General features: G+C 39.6%; 2 protein-coding genes across 9 annotated transcripts in view; both read right to left on the bottom strand.

Annotated features, from left to right (window-relative positions):
- Positions 1-4,437: 4,437 nt before the first annotated feature.
- On the bottom strand, positions 4,438-10,515 carry LOC113662414 (mitochondrial fission factor homolog B). Of its 6 annotated transcripts, none has more exons than XM_027177207.2 (8): positions 10,243-10,513; positions 8,304-8,510; positions 7,884-8,008; positions 7,477-7,562; positions 6,463-6,642; positions 6,045-6,107; positions 5,757-5,835; positions 4,438-5,058 (listed from the first exon to the last, which is right to left on the bottom strand). In XM_027177207.2, the coding sequence occupies exons 2-8, from the start codon at positions 8,494-8,496 to the stop codon at positions 4,927-4,929; spliced, it is 858 nt and encodes a 285-aa protein (XP_027033008.2). In that variant the 5' UTR covers positions 8,497-8,510; positions 10,243-10,513; the 3' UTR covers positions 4,438-4,926. The 6 variants fall into 6 exon arrangements, with proteins under 6 accessions (XP_027033008.2, XP_047661960.1, XP_027033005.2 ...); XM_047806004.1 differs by having other exon boundaries at positions 6,463-6,645; positions 8,304-8,498; XM_027177204.2 differs by having other exon boundaries at positions 6,463-6,645; positions 10,243-10,512.
- A 1,034-nt stretch (positions 10,516-11,549) lies between these two features.
- Positions 11,550-19,396, bottom strand: part of LOC113662458 (transmembrane gamma-carboxyglutamic acid protein 3) — a 14,279-nt gene continuing 6,432 nt past the window's right edge. For all 3 annotated transcript variants that reach the window (XM_027177328.2, XM_027177331.2, XM_027177332.2), the window contains exons 3-4: positions 18,937-19,097; positions 11,550-18,165 (exon numbers count right to left, since the gene is read on the bottom strand). In XM_027177328.2, the coding sequence (XP_027033129.1) occupies positions 17,617-18,165; positions 18,937-19,097 (710 nt within the window). In that variant the 3' untranslated portion in view covers positions 11,550-17,616. The remainder of the gene's footprint in view (positions 18,166-18,936; positions 19,098-19,396) is intronic.

Genomic DNA, 19,396 nt, shown 5'->3' with positions numbered 1-19,396 from the left:
ACGGGGAAAAAAAACACACAGAAAAAAAACCCAACTGGTTTTGGGTTTGTGTAAGCATGAGATATGAGTGAAATATTTTATTATTCTTGTTAAATGGGTGAGGGGGGAGGGGTCGGATCGGCAAGCGTCCTTCTTTTCTCTTCAGCCGCGGCAGCGTCGACGTGCCTTAAAGCACCGCCGTCTCGTGAGGTGGTGAACAGAAGCAGTCATTTCATAGGTCACGGTCACGGTCACGCCGAGTCTCTATCCATTTCAGCCCATTTATATGATTACATTTTTCTATTTTATATAGTATGTCGTGTCGCGTATGAGAAATTCCAGGAAATCCATAACATACATTACGCTCTTGACCAAAGGACGGAAAGAAATCGCACCTTGTGAACATGTCAAAGTAATGAGGTAATAAATCATGTTCTGCTGATTGACTCGGTTATTAATCGGTTAGTCTGCCAAATTATGGAACGTCGTTTATTCTCTCGATATTCACTTCTCTTTGCTCAGTGGGTTCTTGGTGTTGGCTTAAAATCTCACAATCATCTAAACAGCCATTTTTTTTTTTACCCTTTCCCCATCCTAAATCCAGGAATGTTGGCATTTAGTCAAGTCATATGTTTATCTCTAGGCGCTGAAAACATACCGCGAGTGTATTATCGTATTGGGAATTGTTGTATTAAATTAAATGTTAAAATGACTCGATGAAAAAGACAAACTTCTCTACGGAAGCGTATTGCATTCACTTGAGGAAAAAAATCTACTACGTTTTTCTGAATTAACGACTTAATAATCTCAAAAGTATGAGAATTTTTTCTTGAAATAAAACGTATTTGCTCTGTTTTTCTGAATTAACGAGTTAATTATCTCAGAATTATGAGATCATTTTCCATTAAAAAAAATAATTCATTGTTCTGTTTTTCTGATTTAATGAGATCCCTCAAAATCCTGCCAGGAGCTCTATTTTAAGTGGATTGCATGGAAGTAAACATGTCCCACCTTTCAAGTTTAAGGGATCTCGTTAATTCAGAAAAACAGAGCAAAATAATTTTTTTCATGAAGATTATTCTCATAATTCTGAGATAATTAACTCATTAATTCATAAAAATGGAGTGAAAAAAGTTTTTCAAAAAAAAAAAATCTCAGTTCTGAGAATTAAATCGTTAATTCAGAAAAACAGAGCAAAAAACTTTTTATGCTTGAAAAATTCTCATAATTCTGAGATAATTAAGTCGATAAGATTTTTTTCCTCAAGTGAATGCAATACGCTTCCGTACTTCTCAGTCTATAGTACTGAATTGTTGTTTTTTTTGTTGGACAAATCTGGGCTGTGCCTTAAATTTCATTGAGCATAACACTGCATTCGTGACCGAATACAAAACGTTATAAAAACGACAAGTCGTAAAATCCAGCAAAACTCTGTGGTATTCAGAAGAGCTCGCGATTGTTCAAAACGACCCCCAGCACGTGGTGTGACATCACGACGCTCGCACAAAGCTCACATTTACTGTACATTTACAGCATTTGGCAGAGCTCTCTTCGGCTTGTCTGCGTCGAACATCTTCACTGGTACAGTAGCAGTTCAAAAAAAGAATCCTGAGATTCTTGTGATTTTTACTAATTCGAGTAGTTTTTTGTATAAAATAAAATGCAAAAAGACTCAAATTCTAAATCTACAGCAAAATCAAACATTTTTGGCTGCAACAATCACAAATCCTGGAGGGACTGAAGATACCACGCAAAAGTGTGTCATTAACAGGGGTGCCAACATCGCTAATGGGGGGAACCCTCACAATACGACTCACCGACGTCCCGTTCGTCAACACACAGACGTCCCTTTGTCTTCTATTGGCGCATGAGACCAAATTCGCGTATCAAAGTTCAGAGATAAAGTAATCATGAAGCAAAAGTAAAAGAAACAAGTGTTTCATGTCCCACGTCGCACCTCTGCGTAAACAATCAACCCGGAATTCATACAAATTTAAAGTCATACAAATAGTTGCATACAAAACGCAACAATACAAATTCTACATAATGTTCTCTTGCATTTCGGTTCGTGACCGAAGCGCATTTTTACATTATTACTTTTAAAGAGCAAGCGGATTTGTGTGTGTGTGTGTGTGTGTGTGTGGATAGAGTTCTTCAGCATGAAACATCAGAGAAATACCTGTTCCGTATTATTTAAATCTGGTACTTGACATTTCCTGCACAGATTTTTATCCGTATGTTTAGTCGATCGTTTGAGCCACGTGTTCGACGTACAAGTTCTCTAAATAATCATTCCAGCACGATTGATAACGGCCGCTGTCAAAATGTGCCTCGTATACTAAAACTTTCCAGTATTTCTGTACACCACCTTGAGCTATAATTGGGCACGGACAATAGACCCGAGAGTCGCTGATCGGACGTTTGGGTGGGATCCGTGGCCGACGTTTAGGCCACGTTCACACTGCAAGTCTTAATGCTCGATTAGGATATTTTGCCCAGATCTGATTTTTTTTTGTTTGGCTGTTCACATTGCCTTTTAAAATGTGGCCTATATCAGATACCAGTGTGAACCGTTTGCTGTTTCGAACTGACCCGCGTGCGAAACGAACAACAACAATGACGTCACACGCGGCACGCCGTCGCGCTAAAAAGTTGGCGAGGTTATGGAGGAAGTAATGTATCATCTGGTGCAAGCAAACATATCATGTAATGCTATAATGTGATGTATTCAATGCAAACATTATGAGATGGTTCACGTAACCACTTTATATAACATTACCAGTCACGTTTGTGTCACGTTTTTCGCCGGCACATAATTGTGACGGATGTCGATGTAGATTGACGTAAAAGTCGCATCAAATCCGCCTGGGCTGTTCACACTGCGGCCACATTGGAAAAAAATCAGATTTGGGTCTGATTCAGGACGACATATGGAAGTGGTCTAAATCTGATTTGGGAAAAAAAAAAATCAGATCTGGGCCAGATTTGAGTGTTCACACTACTCCTGAAGAAGTCTGACCTGGTCACTTGACCCCAATTTGGGCCACTTTCACCTGCAGTGTGAACGTGGCATTAGAGGAGCCTGTACGGAGCGGTGCCTTGTTTTGGGACAGGATCGTACATCATACACGCCTGTGGTCAGTCATGTAAACGTCGGACGTCGACGTGGAACCGTGCGCCGATTATTCGTGTCATCGTATCATTTCCAAAAGGTCCCACCTAGAGTTCAGTCATTGTCTTGATGGTCTTGCTACTTTTGTTACTGAAAACAAAACCAGAATGTGTTGTAGCCCTGCTCAGGACAATCCAGTGAACAGTCTTGTCTGGACTTATGTATAGTATCTTCTACTTTGGGCCAGTGATGAATAGTTTTTCGCCCCATCCTCCAAGCGAGGAACATTTTCTTTGGATTCCTGAGTATTGGTTTTGTCACCAAGTTTGTACACCCAAGTTGCTGCTTGACAACATTTCTTATTGTACAATTGTTGATTTCGTTGTATTCTCTTTAATCAAATCCTTTTTTTTTTTAAATTTTTTACAAAATTCATCTCATACAGTTTCATCTTGCAGTTTTGTCTTTTGTATTATTTGGTTTATACTCCTGAACATGTTTCAAATAACATTCGACTTTTTTTTTTTCTTAATGAAATTTAATTTAATTTTTTCAATAAATAACTATACTGAGCGATCGATTGTTGATTTATTTCCATTTATTGTTTGTTTGAAAAACATCACCTGCATGTGAAGCATTTGAAACCCAAGTGTATCTGTTAAAACCATAAAATGTATGCGGTAGCGGTTATAAAAATACGTAAAAGTGCGTATTCAAGAATTGAACGTTTTTGGGGTTTTTTTGCGCCAAGTTTACATTTTTACAAAGTTTAAAAAAAAAAAAAAAGGTTAGGTGAATGTGTCGCTGTTTGAAAAATCACTCGTGGTAAAAATTCAACTGAAGGTTTATGTAATTTTGTGTGAATCTACCCGAACTTCCCTTTATGTTAAAATGTACAACAAGAAAAAAAAAAAAGAAAGAATTTATAAAATCATATAAACAGACTGGATCTATCAGGCTGTGAACTGAAAGACAGAGTGTGGTGGTAAGTAGAGGTCTTCAGGGGTCCACTTAGATCCGAAAACACGAGGTCCGACCCGAGACCCGAGCGGGTTCGTGTCTAAAAGTTTCTCGTGTGCCTCGGACACGGGTCGGGTATAATAATAGCGCCATCGGGTCTCAGGTAATTTAAAATGAATGTGTTTTTACCGAACGGACCCGAGAAGACCCGAACTACTGTATCTCGTGTGTGTGCATCGACTCGAGTCATTTTCCAACCTCTCCTCTGTTTGCCAAGACCGCTTGCGACATCGTGTGACTGGCGGTAAGCTAATTTTCGTTGAAACTGACCTGTCAATCAATTTTGAATCCACGCTGTAGCGGTTACACTAAAGTAACATTCGGATCCAGTCGGGTTAAAAAAAAAAAATTGCGGTCGAGTCGGACTCGGGTCTAATTTTTTCGGGTTTGTCTTGGGTCGGGGCTTTCTTAAAAAATATATATATATATATATACACACGTCGGGTTCGGGTAAACAGTGATTTGGGTCACTTCGGGTGGGGTAAAATTTTTTTAGACCTGAGAAGACCTCTAGTGGTAAGGAAAGGTTCTACTGATTCAAGAAAAAAATAAATAAGAATTACAAACGAGTAGAATTTAGGGGGAGTCCAGAAAAGGGTGATTGGGTAAAAATAGGTGATAATATAACAGGCTGAAATGTCATGACTTTCACAGTAGTGTGGGAATTCTTGTGATTCTTCTTAATCCCGCAAACTCAACACTCCAGACTCGCACCTATCTCGGGTCACAGCGAGCTCCTACGCTGAGTGCTGTATTAAGTGCAACAGTTAATTAGCGTGTGTTAGCGAGCTGATCTCCTGGAGGGCTTTGTGGGTTTATTTGCGCATCCAGAACCAACCGTTGACCAGACAGGCAGACAGCAGTAGTGAGAAGAGCAGCAGTTCGTTCTGCTTGCGTTCGCCGTTCTGTTTCTCCAGACTTGCTATCCGTCTGTTCATCTTTATCATCTGCAAACAGAAGTCGTTCAGGCATTTAGAGACAAATCTAATCCCAGCGGGACATATTTGAGGAAATTCTCGATACTCTACTATCGCTGCTGCTGCTGGAAAAATCGTGATCGGGTGGAATCTGGTGCCATCTAGTTATTTTGTGAATCGCATGACCGACAACTAACGATGGAATAATGTACGAGATATAAATGGCACATCGTCCTGTTTAACTTGATAAATTGTTGATGTCACCACCCCCACATTTCCTTTTCACCTGTCAGTTCCCGCCCACTACACAGCTATTTCATGGGCTGCGTCTCAATCGGGTCCCTAGGTGGCGAAGCAATATGAAAACATTTATGAGCTCATGTTTAAGAGCTCATAAATGTTTTCATGTTGCTTCGCCACCTTAGGGACTTGATTGAGACGCAGCCCGAAACAAACCAGCGGGACAGCAGCAGAGCAGTGCGGCTGATCCGGGCTGAGGCCATTTTTATACTTTGAATTAGAACGTATTATTTATTTATTTATTTATTTGAATTTTATATGACCGTGACATTCCTATTTGTGAATATACCCTACCTCAAACCCTGAAAGAAACCCTCATCCATGAATGAAAATCACCTCGATTTACAGAAACTGTACATACACTGTACATATACTAAGTGTGCAGATCTGCAAGAGTCTCAGAATAATTTTTTTTTCCCCAAACGAACCTGTCGTCGTAGCGCTATAAACTCGACTGTAGTTCCGCTCTCCTCCTCAGGACTGCGCCAGAACTCCTGTGTGTTGTTACTGGAGGAGCAGAAAACATCAGATCAGATTTTAGCCCATCAAATCTTCACTACATGCTTACTAGTGTTATTAATTTTTTTTTTTTTTTAAAACATGATCAGGTTCTTGGAAAAACATCGAAGATGGCTTAGAAGTCACTTAAACCATCTGATACTTCAATTTAGTCTGATGTTTTAAAAAAAAAAAAAAAGAACAAAACTCTCGGTCACCTTGTCCTGGCCTGCTCAGGATCAGCGCCTGGTTGAGGTGAAGGATTTTCTGGGAAACCAAACCTTCAGACAGAAGGAAGAGACCCACAGGTCTCTAATTCAACTCACAGTGAACTCAATGAAACTGTATTTAAACAGCAGAGCGAGTTCTCTAAGCTAACTAAATGAGTGCATGCCAACATGTTAGTGTTATTAGCATGAAGGTTGAAGCGAACTTAAAGGGATTAGTGAAGAATCCATAATCAGAAGAACTGTACCAGGAGTAGCGTGTGTTAGTAGCGTGTAAATTCACAAACTTTGTACAGTATGTTTAGGTTGCTCAACCTTGCGGAGGAAGCTTTAGAGTCAGAACTGGTAATCAAACCAGAACCTGTTAGTAGGTGAGAAAATCTGAGGCAGGTGAAGGGAGGAATGTCACCTGGAGGAGTATTTCTGAGTTACGGTCTGGAGGATTTTGTCCGAGGCCTGCTTGCCCAGCTTCTTGGCAGCCTGCAGAATGCTGTGCGGTGTCAGGAGGACTGGGGCAATTGCACCGAGCCCCCGGGATTCAGGTAGGGCCGGGACTGTAGGTACAGCGAGCATCGTTCCAGCACTCTGGCTGCTGGCGGACCGACAGGAAGGTGCCAAAGATGTGACACACAAACCAGTGTTATGTACATTAGCTACTTAAAGGCATCTATAAAAGCAGGGATACATGAAGGGAAGTGAGCGACAGCGAAGGATCGTAAAACCTTCGAGGTTGGGAGCAGGTCAATGAATTTAGAGGACAGAGATATTTTTCATCTGGCTGAAGTGAAACTGAGCTAAATAAACAACCGAGGAACCAATTTCTCAAGGATAGTTGAGGATTTAAGCATTTTCCACCAAACGCAACTATATCCATCTAATCTATTTATCTAATCAACACATTTCTGAACTAAAGAATATAGCAGTTTTATAGATTTATACTGAACATATAACATGTACATAAACACATCAGTATTATAAAACATTGCTCTTAGCATTTGTCACACAGAATTTAAAACACCAACAGTGATGTTGAGCTGCTTGGAACTCAACTTTGTACTTTTTAAGTTTATTATCTCGCCCTCTGCTGGTTGCTTTAAAAATGACAAAATCAGCAATAATAACATGATAATGATAGAATTTTATTTGACTCACAGTGTATTTGGATAACCGGGGAGTAATGTTTTTGTGTCTAATTTATTTTAAATTAAATCAAGCACTATTTAGTTTATTACTGATGATGGCATGAGCAGCCTTTTTGATGTCAAGGGATTTTTGTTTTATTTTATTTATTTATTTGCTGTATTTTAAAGTAGTTCAGTGAATCTAATTCTCTAATACTAGTTCACTTATATCACGCATGAAAGCATCAACTGCTCAGGAGAAGTCTGTTTGCTGTTCGAACAACAAAGTGCTTTTCACTCACCCTGAAGAAGAGTGTTTGGAGTGTGTTGGTGTCCCGGATGGGGTTCTACCAAAAGTCTGGTCGCTATACGATCTCCGTAGCGGACTCTGTGGACCATAAGGTAAACCGTTAAAGCCTCTCGACAGCCTCTTTACGGCGTCTGTAATACGTAGCCTACTCTGCCTACGCAGCTGATAACAAACAGGAAGACAAAAAGATCATCTAAAATGGTAAGAACACAATGGATAAAGAACAAACAAATGATAGCAAGCAGATAGTCAGAATTACATGCAAGGCTTATCGGTCATTAACCACTTACCTGTTGTCGCTACACATTGTCCTCACTGCTACATCACAAAGGAATCATTATCTTAAATTACCTTCTGTGCACAAAGGAAGATGTGGTGAGGTTTAGTGAGTCGGATTACCTGAACGTGCCCTCGTGTAAACGTTTCCCTATCCCAGGGTCCCTGCTGTAGGTTCCACATGGAAGACGCATAACCTCTAGCGTTGTGATGGGAGAAGAGGGGCCGTGGACTCAGGTCAGGAGCATCTGTCAGATTTAAACAAGGATTTATGGATAAACTGATAGGTGTGTCCAAAATGTCACACACTTATAGAACAGAACTGAGAGGGTTTAAAAGCCTTGCGTGATCCTGGATGTATAGCAACCAGGTAAAATTGACATTTATTGACAAATGTCATGCAGCAAGTGTCATTTATCTCCTCTATTTGAAGAATTTCCATTCTCAGTATGACCAATGGCATTTATTATCATGTACGTGTATACACAAGTACAAAAGAGTCCAGTCTTTTTAGAGCTGGAGCACCAGTTGCTGTTTCCCCACCTGTTAACGCCAGTCTGTCAGGGACATGCATGCTGAAAGCAGCAGGCAGCTCTTCAGCCCTGGCTTTCAGATCCTCCAAAGCCCCCTGAGCGACTCTGAGCCGCTCCGGGACTCGCATCCTTTCGCTGATCGCGGCTGTGAAGTGCGGATCTCGAAGAGGAGAGCCGTCGACGATGTACACCGGAGCCGTCATTGCTGGAACGAGTCCTGAGGAATCAGCGTTGTTAACACAGCTGCTTAGTGACGGTTGATTTGATACGTGCTTTGAAATAACTCAAACATTTTTTAGCACTTTTTAATCATTTCCAAATATGCAAAATTCCTGTCACCAATATATCATAATGCTTTCCACGTATTATAAAAATGTCTTGAAATACCGTAACTGAAATACCGTAACGTGATTATTTTTGGTCATATTGCCAAACTCTAACATCCACGGACATTATAATTTCAGGAGATTTAAAAATTGTACAGAGTCACAACAAGGGTTGTTTTTTTTTTTTTAATTATGTCGCTTTGTAGAAGCCAAAATTCTGTTTTCCTATTTAAGCTTAGACAAAAATTTATCAAGAGTGACTCCTCCTAGGGATTTCGAGCCACATGCACCAAATTCGGATATGTTGTAGACCCTGGGCTGAAGTTTGTTGCTTTTACTTTTCTGAGCGATCCGAGTACCGGTACTTCCGGTACCGTGTCTCAAAGTGGCCTTTTTTCCCCAAAGACTCCCATTATAAACTTTGGAGGTTTATAACTTGGCAAGCTTTTGAACTATCTACACCAAACTCGGCCAAATCCTTTAGAGTGATACTCCGAACAAAGTTTTAAATCGGTGTACCCCGCCCCCAAAATATGCTAAATTAAAAAACTTTTTACAACATGGACATGTGACATATCAAAACACTCAGAACAATGAGGGGAACTTCCTCACGGGTATTCTGATGAGGTCACGTAAAAATTAAAAATTAGCACAACATGGACTTGTGACATATCAAATCATTCAGCACAATGAGGAGAACTTCCTCAAGAGTATTCGGATGACATCACATGCTCGTCTTCACTTACCTCCAAATGTTTTGGCACCCTAGCTTTCTGTCTACTTGCTTCCAAAAGTAACACTGACCCTTATGTCCACTGGTTCTGGTTCATTATTGAGAATGTAGTAGCTATTATTAATTAATTATTGAGTTAATTGGATTTAATCCAAAGTAGGTCTGTAAAAAACTGACATAACGTGGTCTGACAGGGAAAAGTTCAGCATTATGGTCCTTAAAATCTCCAGTAACAAAAAAAAAAAAAAAAATGTTTCTTAAAAATTGATGGAATCTGTGAATTAAACAGATAAATGCTTAAATGCAAGAATTTAGAGGATAATACAAGGGTCACTACAAATATTAAACCGATTATAGTAATAGTTTAAATGCTATTTTCCGTGTTTTACAGAAGTATAGTGCTGTTGAAACAATAAAAGTTAATAAACTTTTATAGCTTACAGAAAGTAAACGTTGTAGATTTCTACAAAAAACAGGTATAGACGGATTACTCAAATAATCTGTTAATTTATAAGAGAAAATGTGTCTGTGGTGCATCTATAATCCCAGAAATATGATTAAATGACAGCTAGTTGAAACAATACTAAACTAGCTAATAGCTTAGCTTAGCTTATTAGCGTTAAGTTAAATTAGCCAGAATTAGCAAAGTAAGAAGTCAGGTTTCTGATGAAGGAAAAACAAACAGTGGGTCAATAAACGTTAAAAAAAAGTGAGATAATATAGTTATTATATAAATATACTTATATTGTGTGTTCATACGAAGGGCAGAATGACACGAACAGTAATAACACTGAGTCGATTCAACCCGCTAATAGAGTTAGCATGAAATGACACGACACTAAAACACGATTTAGTTATAAAATAAAAAACAATAAAATATTTCCACAAACCTCAGGTGTTACCGTGAAGGGTGATGACACTGTAAATGACCTCACATGACAAACAAACCTTGCATGAGAACGAGATGATTCACTTTTGAATCAAACTCTTTGGAGATTCGTTTGTTTGTATAACTAAACAGGGCGGTGTTTCGGATGAAATATCAAAAACACTTCATTGTCTAAGTCATAGAAGTCCAAAAGACACGTGAAGAACCTCAAATGAAACAGGTTTATCCCTTTAGAGACCATGTTTACACTGTAAAAATACATCAGCGCCTGTGAATCGAAACGATTCGTTTGATTCACTTTGGTAGAGTCGTTTAGGTGGAATGAATCATTCGCCATTAAAAAAAAAAAAAAAAACAGACAACAATGAAATAATCTGTAAACACTTTTCTTTAAGATGGAGCAATAAATAAACACAGTTTTATAATTCACTTGTTTAATAATTCACAAAAGATATAGTCAGTGCTTTGACAGAAATGAAATTTTGGCACTTGGAAACACATTGTTATGCCAGAGAACAATAGAATGGGGTAAAATCCATGTTAAATAATAATAATAATAATAATAATAATAATAATAATAATAATAATAATAATAATAATAATATTCCAGAATTATTTACATCAACCAAACATGGTGAAAATATCAGCATTAAGCCCAGCTATCTATTAATTAAATTAAGAGCTAGTTGTAATAATTTTCTGTTTGTTTAAAATGAATTATTCAGAATGGAAAAAAAAATGTATTCAATATTTTTACTGAATATCGGTTAAGTCGATCAGCCTTTTTAAGTCTTTTTTTTCTGCGTTTAGGAATCTCGAACCTCAAAACTCTGCAAATATACAAATAATAAAAGCTTCGAACTAACAATTAGCATCAAACTCAAACACACACAAAAAATCATTTGGGAAACAGAAAGCTATTTGCCAAAATGTTGTTTTGCTTGGTGCTAATTTGGTGTCATAAGCTTCTGTTATTTGTTAGCTACATTAGCTTCAAAGTTCCACTGAATATTAAAAAAAAAAAAAAAAAGACAAATATTGACAGTTGATCAACTAATTGTCTGGTGAAATATATGTATAATTCTTCCATGAAACCATGATTCTTCTGTGTCTTTAAAACGTATATGAAAAGATTTAAATCATGGCATCAAGGTACATTTTGTAATATTAAAGCAAAATGCTAATACTTTGGAGCTTTAATTATCAAACATAAGGGTCGAGTCGAAAAGTGTTCACAATCTACTTCGGTAAATGTTCCTGAAGAAGGATAGGATACAGAAATCAAAAATGCAGTAGATAACAAGAGCAATGGGTGTTTTTTTTTTATTATTGAAGCTTGTGACCTGTACAGCATTGAAGACCAGACTGACGTACATCTGAGCAGATTTCTTACAGCCGGGATTACATGAGTGTCATGTCCGTTTTTTAAGTCATTATGACTGGAAGCTCTATAAAGATGTAAACTTGAGCAAAAAATCCTTTTGGCAGGGGGAAGACCAACAATTTTCAGTTCACAGAGAAACGAACACAAACCATACATCGTGTGAATGACCTTTTTCATCTTCGTTGACCTTGTGCTAACGGTAGCTCTGTATGCGTATTTATAGCCCGATTATGATTAGGTTAAAATTCTGCAAAAAAAAAAAAAAAAACGGAAAAAATATTAAAGCATCAGTGCATCAAGACGGCCACATTGATAGGAACGTTGATAGAGACTCTGGTCATTCATACAGTCATCCGTTTAGAAAGTAATCAGTCCCTCTAGTGATCATTGTAACTTGAATTTGCAGCTTTTATTTTTCAACATTTGCTCGATTTTGTGGCTTTTTTCGAACGTTTGTTTGATTTTGCTTCCTTTTTCAAAATTTTTCTTGATTTTGAGGCTTTTTGTCCCAAAGATTTGCTTTATTTTACTGCTTCTTTCGAAATGTCATTAATTTTGCTGATTTTTTTTTTTTTTTTTTAATAAATTTGTTTGTTTTGCTGCTTTTTCCAAAATCCCAACTTATGATGCAAGGTCTTTTTAATGCGGCATTTATTTATTTATTTGTTTGTTTATTTATTTATTTATCTCGGAAAACCGTAAAAGCCAACATAGTCTGCTGTTGTAGTTTATCCACCTCAAGCTTCGAGCTATTGAGGAGGTGATTCTCAACTCGCCACGGTTTTAAAAGAACAGTTATTTCGGTTACTAAAGCGTCCTTTAGTTAATACTGACCTGGATCTACACGATATCATGATCTACACAATCTACTGCTACCTGATTGGCTGAAAATTCAACAACTGCATGACTGAACTCCAGAAACAGCTCTGTAGGCATTTCTATTAAAGTGGCCAGTGAGAGTATATGGGTGTAAATATTAAAAATAGTACATCTGTGTAGAATGGGGAAGGTGAATATATAGTTAGAGATATGTTTAACATGTTTTATACACTTTCACACATACACGCATGTATCGTTTGATCGTATTACATAAACATGGATCGTATTACAATATTCAACAGCGCTCCTGTTGATTTAAAAAAAAAAAAAAGGTTTAAATAGGTGTAACCAGCACGTCGACATACTATATATATATCTAGAGCCTTAGTAAAAAGATAGATGTCATTTACAGTCTTAAAAAATAAGACATTACGATGAAACAAAACAAGCGTCATGCAGGTAAGCTGAGCAGAAGACCGAAGGTGCACGTAAATTCACATGACACGCCACATCATGTAAACAAATCACGTGGCTCTGGTGGCACATTGTAGGTAGAGAAATGGGAATAATAATAGATAACACACACATATGCACACACATACACACACTCACTCCTGAACAACACGAGTGGTCGAATTAGCAACCGACGTAACTGTGATACTTGAACCACGTGTACGAAAGCTTTTAACTTTCGTACGATCGGATCATTTTTAAAGTCCGTGAACTGAGCCGAAGAGACATAGATTAGAGTCAAAAAGGATAAGAACCGTAACGACGGATCACAACGTCGTATTGAAAAACACACCGTTATTAAACAGTTAGCTGCTGGGAATCAGCAAGCTAGCATAGCCTCACCGGTTATAACGTGTGTAAACCTTAACAGTTATGCTGGTCCTGTGTTTATGTAGCTATTTGAAGAGAACTTGAGGAGAAAATGTGGCTTCTATATGAAATTCATTTTCAAATACTGTTCACTGCTCTTAAGCTCCAATCCGACTGAGATCAGATCAGATGTTCCAGCCATCACGACACTCAACGCAGTCACTGGGGCTCGGTGTAAAATTTCATTCAACTAACCATTCACACGGCTTTGATAATCCGATCACCACCTTCATGTGTTCAAAAAAATCCGACAGGAAAAAGAAAGGCACGAGAATTGAAGCTCCGCCCCAAAACTTCACAGTCTGAATTTTAAATTACGGTACACATACAGCAACAAAGCCTGATACGTTTAACCCCTAATAGCCGCATTCATCGTTATTTCTATAATCATCCGAGTCTCTTGTTCAGCGTTATAATCTGAATTTCTTGCTCTAGGTTTGCTTCTGAGTTCAAATCTCAGGAAATCTATCATCGGGGTCCAAAACCGAACATAGACAGAAAGCCTGAGCTCAGCTGGTCAGCGTATGTTGCGTTCGTCGTCGTTTTATTATTTCAAACTGGAAAAAAAAGCAAAATGTACTTTTTGGAATTAAAAACAATTACTGGACTTAAAATAATAATCTTGAACAGTCATCTCGGTGTGTAGCAGCAACAGCAGGGTCGCTAATAGCAAAAGGTTTTGATTGAAGATTGCGGTTAATGCCTGATGGACTAAATACGGACTTCTGGAGTTTGTACGATGAAACGGGTAGAAACATTAAATAAATAAAATAAATCACCGTTTTATTTATTAAAAATATTTTTATCCAAATAGCACAAAAGAAAAATTTTAATTGGTGGTAGCTTAGTGGTGAAGGTGTTGAGTCTACCGATGGGAAGGTTGCGAGTTTAAATCCCAGGTCCACCATTGCCCCTTTTCCACCGAGGCAGTTTGAGTGCAGGTTCGGAGCCTAATTTAGAACCAGTTCTTTCTTTTTTGACAGCCAAAGCACCGGCTCTGAACCAGGAAAAGTGGTTCTTAAGTAGCACCAAAAAGTTGCTGGTCTAGACTTAAGAACCGCTTGCGTCAGGGGCTGTGGGCGGGGCTACTGTTAGCGCATTTGATAATGTGCCTTAAGTATACTAATTTTGAATAGACTTTTACTTTACCGCAATATGATCAATTATCAACACATGATAGTAGTTAGCTACATGCTAAGGCTAACTTTTTTCTGTGTTAATGATAAAATAACGTTACGTACTTTCTCGATCACAACCTCCGTTTATACAGATTACACGGAGCTGCACGTACACATCGGATTCACCGCGTTTGGTCCACAAAGCCATGAGCATTAACAGTAACGCAACATCCGCCATTGTTGTTCATGTGTTTGTCGCTGCTGCGCTAATGTCGCTGTGTAACGTGACACGTATACAGTGACGTCAGACTCGGCTCTGTGACGCTCTCTAACCGACGGAAAGACAAACCGGTTCTTAGAAGGTTCGCCGGTGGAACCAACTTTGAACCAGCACCCTGTTCTTTCTGGTGGAAAATTGGGTCCCTGAGCAAGGTCTTTAACCCTCAACTGCTCAGCTGTATAAACGAGATGAAATGTAATTCGCTCTGGATAAGGAAGTCTGCCCAATGTAGTAAATGTAAATGAATTTGCAATAGATCTCAATGGCCTGGAGTCCAAAAGAGCTGGGTGTGAGGGGCATTCTCTGTCTGCCCGGTCAATCACAGTGACACAAGAATCATCCAGCCAGGCATCTATAGTATAAGCTCATGTACGTGGAAGAGGGCAGACTACACTTTCCTCCGAATGGGTTCTGCGACCCTGTAAAGTAGCACGAGCAGAATTTTGCTGCAGAAAAAAGTGAATTCATTCCCTGTTTTAGTTTTTGGCCCAGGAATAAAATAAAAAAACAACTTTCGCTTGCTTTCATACTGAAAACCGTAGGAATGCAACATACACTGACCTCAACTCTATTCTAAAAAAAAAAGCCTTATAATAAGATAAGCTTTGTATGCAAGTGTTCTTCCTAGCGAGAGCCTGCACCAAAAGCTTCTTTGTCAAACTCTTTGGATCAGGAGTCCCAAGTCAGCTCGCTATCAAGCTCCTCGGCCGAAAGTACGGTGATTAACACGAGACACTATTTCGCCCGATAGTAGCCGTGCTAAACCGCCCTTACATTTGAAAATAAAAATAAATACTAATAATAATTATAAGAATAATAATCGCCCATATACTAGTGCACAATCATTCGATTTGGTAGTGGCAGTGAAAAAGGATTTCATATTTATGTGTGTTTATATATCAAACATATCTGCACACAATATTTCCTGCAAAGGTGGCAGTTGATTGGCTTAAACCTGAGCTGAAAAAAAAAAAGACTATTTCAGTCGGGCAGTTTAGCATCCGGTTAAGACTCCGAACTCCGAGTCGTAAATAGTTAGGTGAGGAATGACATGGTATGAAGACAAGCAGCATTATACAAAATACTACAGTATAGCACTTGGTGAAGTCGAAAGCAACGTAATGCTTTTTTTTTCATTCTTTTTTTTTTTTAAACAAATTACACACATTGTTTATGCCGTTATATAAAAAAAGAGTAACAAAAGCTGTAAACAGTCAGAGCGGAGGGAGGAATGTGGGGAAGAATCTTTAGGGATCTGGAATGTTAGTTTATCCAGTAATTGTGCTATCTGTATTTTATATTATATGTTTATTTACATGTAGTCGCAGCAGCAGAGGCGGCTCTTGACCGTAGATTTCGTTGGGCAGGACGACATTAATAACGACGCGACCTCAAATGAAATAAAGCCGAGAGACGCTTGACTTATGCTATTATACTATATCCTTCGTATTCTCAACCCTTGTGTGTAAAACGATCGCTGTGATGAAAACACACGCACCTGATTTCTGATGTATCTGCTCCATAATCTCCCTATTCCACCTCGACAGAATCCCGTACATCACATCCACCCTTCCTACCCTGACACTGTGCCTTTTTTGGTAGAAACCTATTCGATTTTTTATTTTATTTTATCAAATACAGAACAGAATCTTGCCTTTTAATTATTTATTTACTATTTTATTTTTTACCCCAATCTAGGGTAGAAAACACGGTACTGGCAACCGTGTAATTAACTGTGCCATCTACTGCTCCACCTCATTGAGCATGGGGCAGTGTCATTCCTGTCCCAATAGGCTTCTAACAGCGAATGTTGCAGTTCCTCTGTTTGACCACTAGGGGTGATAACACTATGGAGTTACAAGGAGCATCAAGAAAACTAGCAAAGCAATGGAGCGTTTTTTTTTTTTCTTTTCAAATCGCTAGTCACTCAAAAAAAATAATTAATAAATAAATTAGTACTTCGGTCCGTTGTTGCTCTGCCCGATCTGTCCCTATAGACGAGCCGCCACCACGCATCGGATGTAGACAGTGTCTTGTGATTGTTGTGTGTGTGTGTGTGTGAGCACAGTATTGAGAGTAAACCCTCATTATTTTGGTGAAATCACTGACAGCTTTGTTAAACACAGAACAGACTGATTGATGTTTAAACCCAAGTGTTTAAGGCGTGTGTTGATTTTGGTACGCAGATTAGGAGAGTTTACAAACTAGGAAATCTTTCTAACATTGTTGTGTGTGTGAGTTGTTATTTGCATATTATTTTAAAAATCCCCTCTGGTGCAGTATTGTAGTAATTTTACATCTATACTTTGAACGGGTTTATAGGAACGTCGGCGTCTGGGACACTTCCTGGCTAATCACTAGTAGTAATAGTAGCGACATACACGTGGAATATGGCACACACATTTGTTTACATTAGGTTCAACAGTAGATTCTCCGTTTTGTGTTTAAAAAAAAAATCCAAAAAAAAAACAACAACACAAGGTTGTCTCTTTGTAATAATGCAAATGCTCGTAAGTTTTGTGCAGCTCCACCTCATTTTGTACAACGTAAACGAGACGGAAAAACACCTCGTCTCCTTTTCCTCACTCCGTTCAACCACGGTGGAGCCTCGATTGTTAAAAAAGCACTGAATACGATGAAAGACACTGACGATGGTGCGAGGTGTAGCGGTGTGGTGAGCAGCTGGTTGTGGTTCCGGAAGAGTGCAAAAAAAAACCCCCCAAAAAAACGCAGGCGTCTCATCCACAAGAAACAAGTCCGGATGATTTGACTCCAGGAAATAAAAACATTTTAAGGATGACCATTTGGTAGCTCTCCTCCTGCACACACGTAGGTGGCAATGTGGGATCCTAAACACACTTAGGTCTGATCGAGACCAACAAAGTTGTACCCTCACTTTTCTTTAACGATCTCCTCGTACTTGGGAGGCGGGTCGCTGTACGGGGTGGTGTTCTCATCGCTGCTGCTCTCCAAGTGGCCTGTCACTTCTTCATAAGACGGGGGGGGTGTGGCCCCCGATAGACGAGACGCGACGGACATAGACGAGTCCTGCACGTAGAGTCCGCGGCCGTTCGGAGGTTGCAACGAGCAGTCCAGGGTCCCTGAGCTTACGCCACCTCGTTCTCGTTCCCCTCCGCTGAGCACCATGCTGGGCCTTTCATTGGAGTGCGAGTTGTCTGAATGTGCAGGGGTGTCGCGGTGCACGAGGATTCTGGGAAGGCTGCGAGTGTTGCGATTGGCCAGGTAGCGGTTCTGTGTGTACGCCGGGCGCCGGCGTGTGGCCTTCTGCAGCTGGCAGCGCCAGATCAAGAAGAGCGCAATGATGATGAGAAGGGCTACACCCAGCAACGGGACAACCATGTACACGGTGTCAGCGCGTCCTGAACGCGTTTCTGCGTTGTTGTTCACGGTGTACAAGCTGCGGGTCTTCCAGAACTCCATCTACGATCAGGAAGAGATGTGTTTATCGTGTTATCTGGTTTTATTTCTTTAGTTTTTTGTCTTTGATTTTCATTTGAATTACATTACATCATTACGGCAGGAACGGATAACTGACCATCGTTACTAATCAGTTACAGAAGAAATGTCTGTGGATTTAAAAACACAACTAATGACTAATTCGTGCTTAGCTGCATGTCTCACAAAAGGAAACTCGGCATCCTGCAGTATTTCTAAGCAGCGATAGCAGCTCTGGTCTGGTGGGCAAGTTACACAACACCAAACATCTTTACAGCAGTTCAATGAGCTCAACACTGACTCATTTCCAACTGAGGGGTCTTATACAATCGCTCGGTCAGTCGAAGGCTGATCATCACGAATGCTAATAAAGACATTTACTGAAAACGCATTTCAGGATATCGATATAGGAACGAAAGCCTAAATCGAAGCGTTTCTGCTCCTGTAGATTCTGTAGACTGACCTGTCAGACATTTTGAGCGGCAGATGAGATCAACAGTGAAACCGTCAGGTATTGTAAAAGGGTTCGATAGAAAATGTGAGTTTTCAGGATTGGCTCTGCCAGCCAGCAGTTCCTGACCACACAGCTTGTAGTTTAATTACACGCTCGTCTTACTGTCATTAAACCGAAATGATAGGAATGTTGTTAGGAATCTATTCTGGATGTTTAATTCACTGGTTCATTTTTACTGTAAATTACAAGCTGGAAAAAAATTCTTAACTGGAACTCACAGTCTGATGTGGAGAAGCACTTACTGTTTTTTCCTTGTTCTCAAACACCTCGTTGGCCTCCTCGAAGCTGCAGCTCTCCTCCACACACTCCCTCTCGATGTTACCCTGCCGAAACTCCTCCAGGAACCCATTAGCACGTGGAAAACGCTTGAGGAGAGAGTTTGCATCCTTCCCATTTAGGAATGCTATATAACAAAGCGCAAGAGTGAGTGAGTGAGTCAGTGGGTGTGAGTGAGTGAGTGAGTCAGTGGGTGTGAGTGAGTGAGTGAGTCAGTGGGTGTGAGTGAGTGAGTGAGTCAGTGGGTGTGAGTGAGTGAGTGAGTCAGTGGGTGTGAGTGAGTGAGTGAGTCAGTGGGTGTGAGTGAGTGAGTCAGTGGGTGTGAGTGAGTGAGTGAGTGAGTTAGTGGGTGTGAGTGAGTGAGTGAGTTAGTGGGTGTGAGTGAGTGAGTGAGTCAGTGGGTGTGAGTGAGTGAGTGAGTCAGTG

Source organism: Tachysurus fulvidraco, chromosome 21, assembly GCF_022655615.1.
Source record: "Tachysurus fulvidraco isolate hzauxx_2018 chromosome 21, HZAU_PFXX_2.0, whole genome shotgun sequence".
NCBI classification, from domain to species: domain Eukaryota; kingdom Metazoa; phylum Chordata; class Actinopteri; order Siluriformes; family Bagridae; genus Tachysurus; species Tachysurus fulvidraco.
The sequence above is the reverse complement of the archived record's forward strand: the minus strand, read 5'-3'. Positions and strand labels throughout refer to the sequence as shown.